Genomic DNA, 365 nt, shown 5'->3' on the forward strand with positions numbered 1-365 from the left:
TCACCTAATAAGGAATCCCTTTAGCAGCAGCAGTGACCAAAGTGTTGTTAATGTTTGTCCATTAGCGTAATTCTCATCAGCAGGTCTTGACTGCATCTTCCCACCACTGGAGAAGCACATTTCTGACAGACGCTTTGGCCTCTTCGGCATTAAGCAGTTTTCTACCACCTGCCTCTGCACAGAGACAGCATTATTGTCACAGTCTTACTTTGAGCTGAGCCTGGATAGAAGAGAACAGAATTAGTATAAAAAAGCAACGGACTGACACTGTTTTCAGGATTCCTTTTCACCTAGTTTAGTTCAGTGTCATTTGCTTCTAACTCTGCTGGCTTGATGTGTTGTTTTGTTTTCTTTTTCTTTTCTTT

The 365-nt window shown here is 41.6% G+C and overlaps 1 protein-coding gene across 1 annotated transcript in view; it reads right to left on the bottom strand.

Moving 5' to 3' along the window:
* Positions 1 to 365, bottom strand: part of MOCOS (molybdenum cofactor sulfurase) — a 175398-nt gene continuing 175033 nt past the window's right edge. The window contains exon 13 of the mRNA XM_072328082.1: positions 1 to 174. Coding sequence (XP_072184183.1) covers positions 1 to 174 — 174 coding nt within the window. The remainder of the gene's footprint in view (positions 175 to 365) is intronic.

The sequence above is a fragment of the Excalfactoria chinensis genome, chromosome 2, assembly GCF_039878825.1.
Source record: "Excalfactoria chinensis isolate bCotChi1 chromosome 2, bCotChi1.hap2, whole genome shotgun sequence".
NCBI lineage: Eukaryota > Metazoa > Chordata > Aves > Galliformes > Phasianidae > Excalfactoria > Excalfactoria chinensis.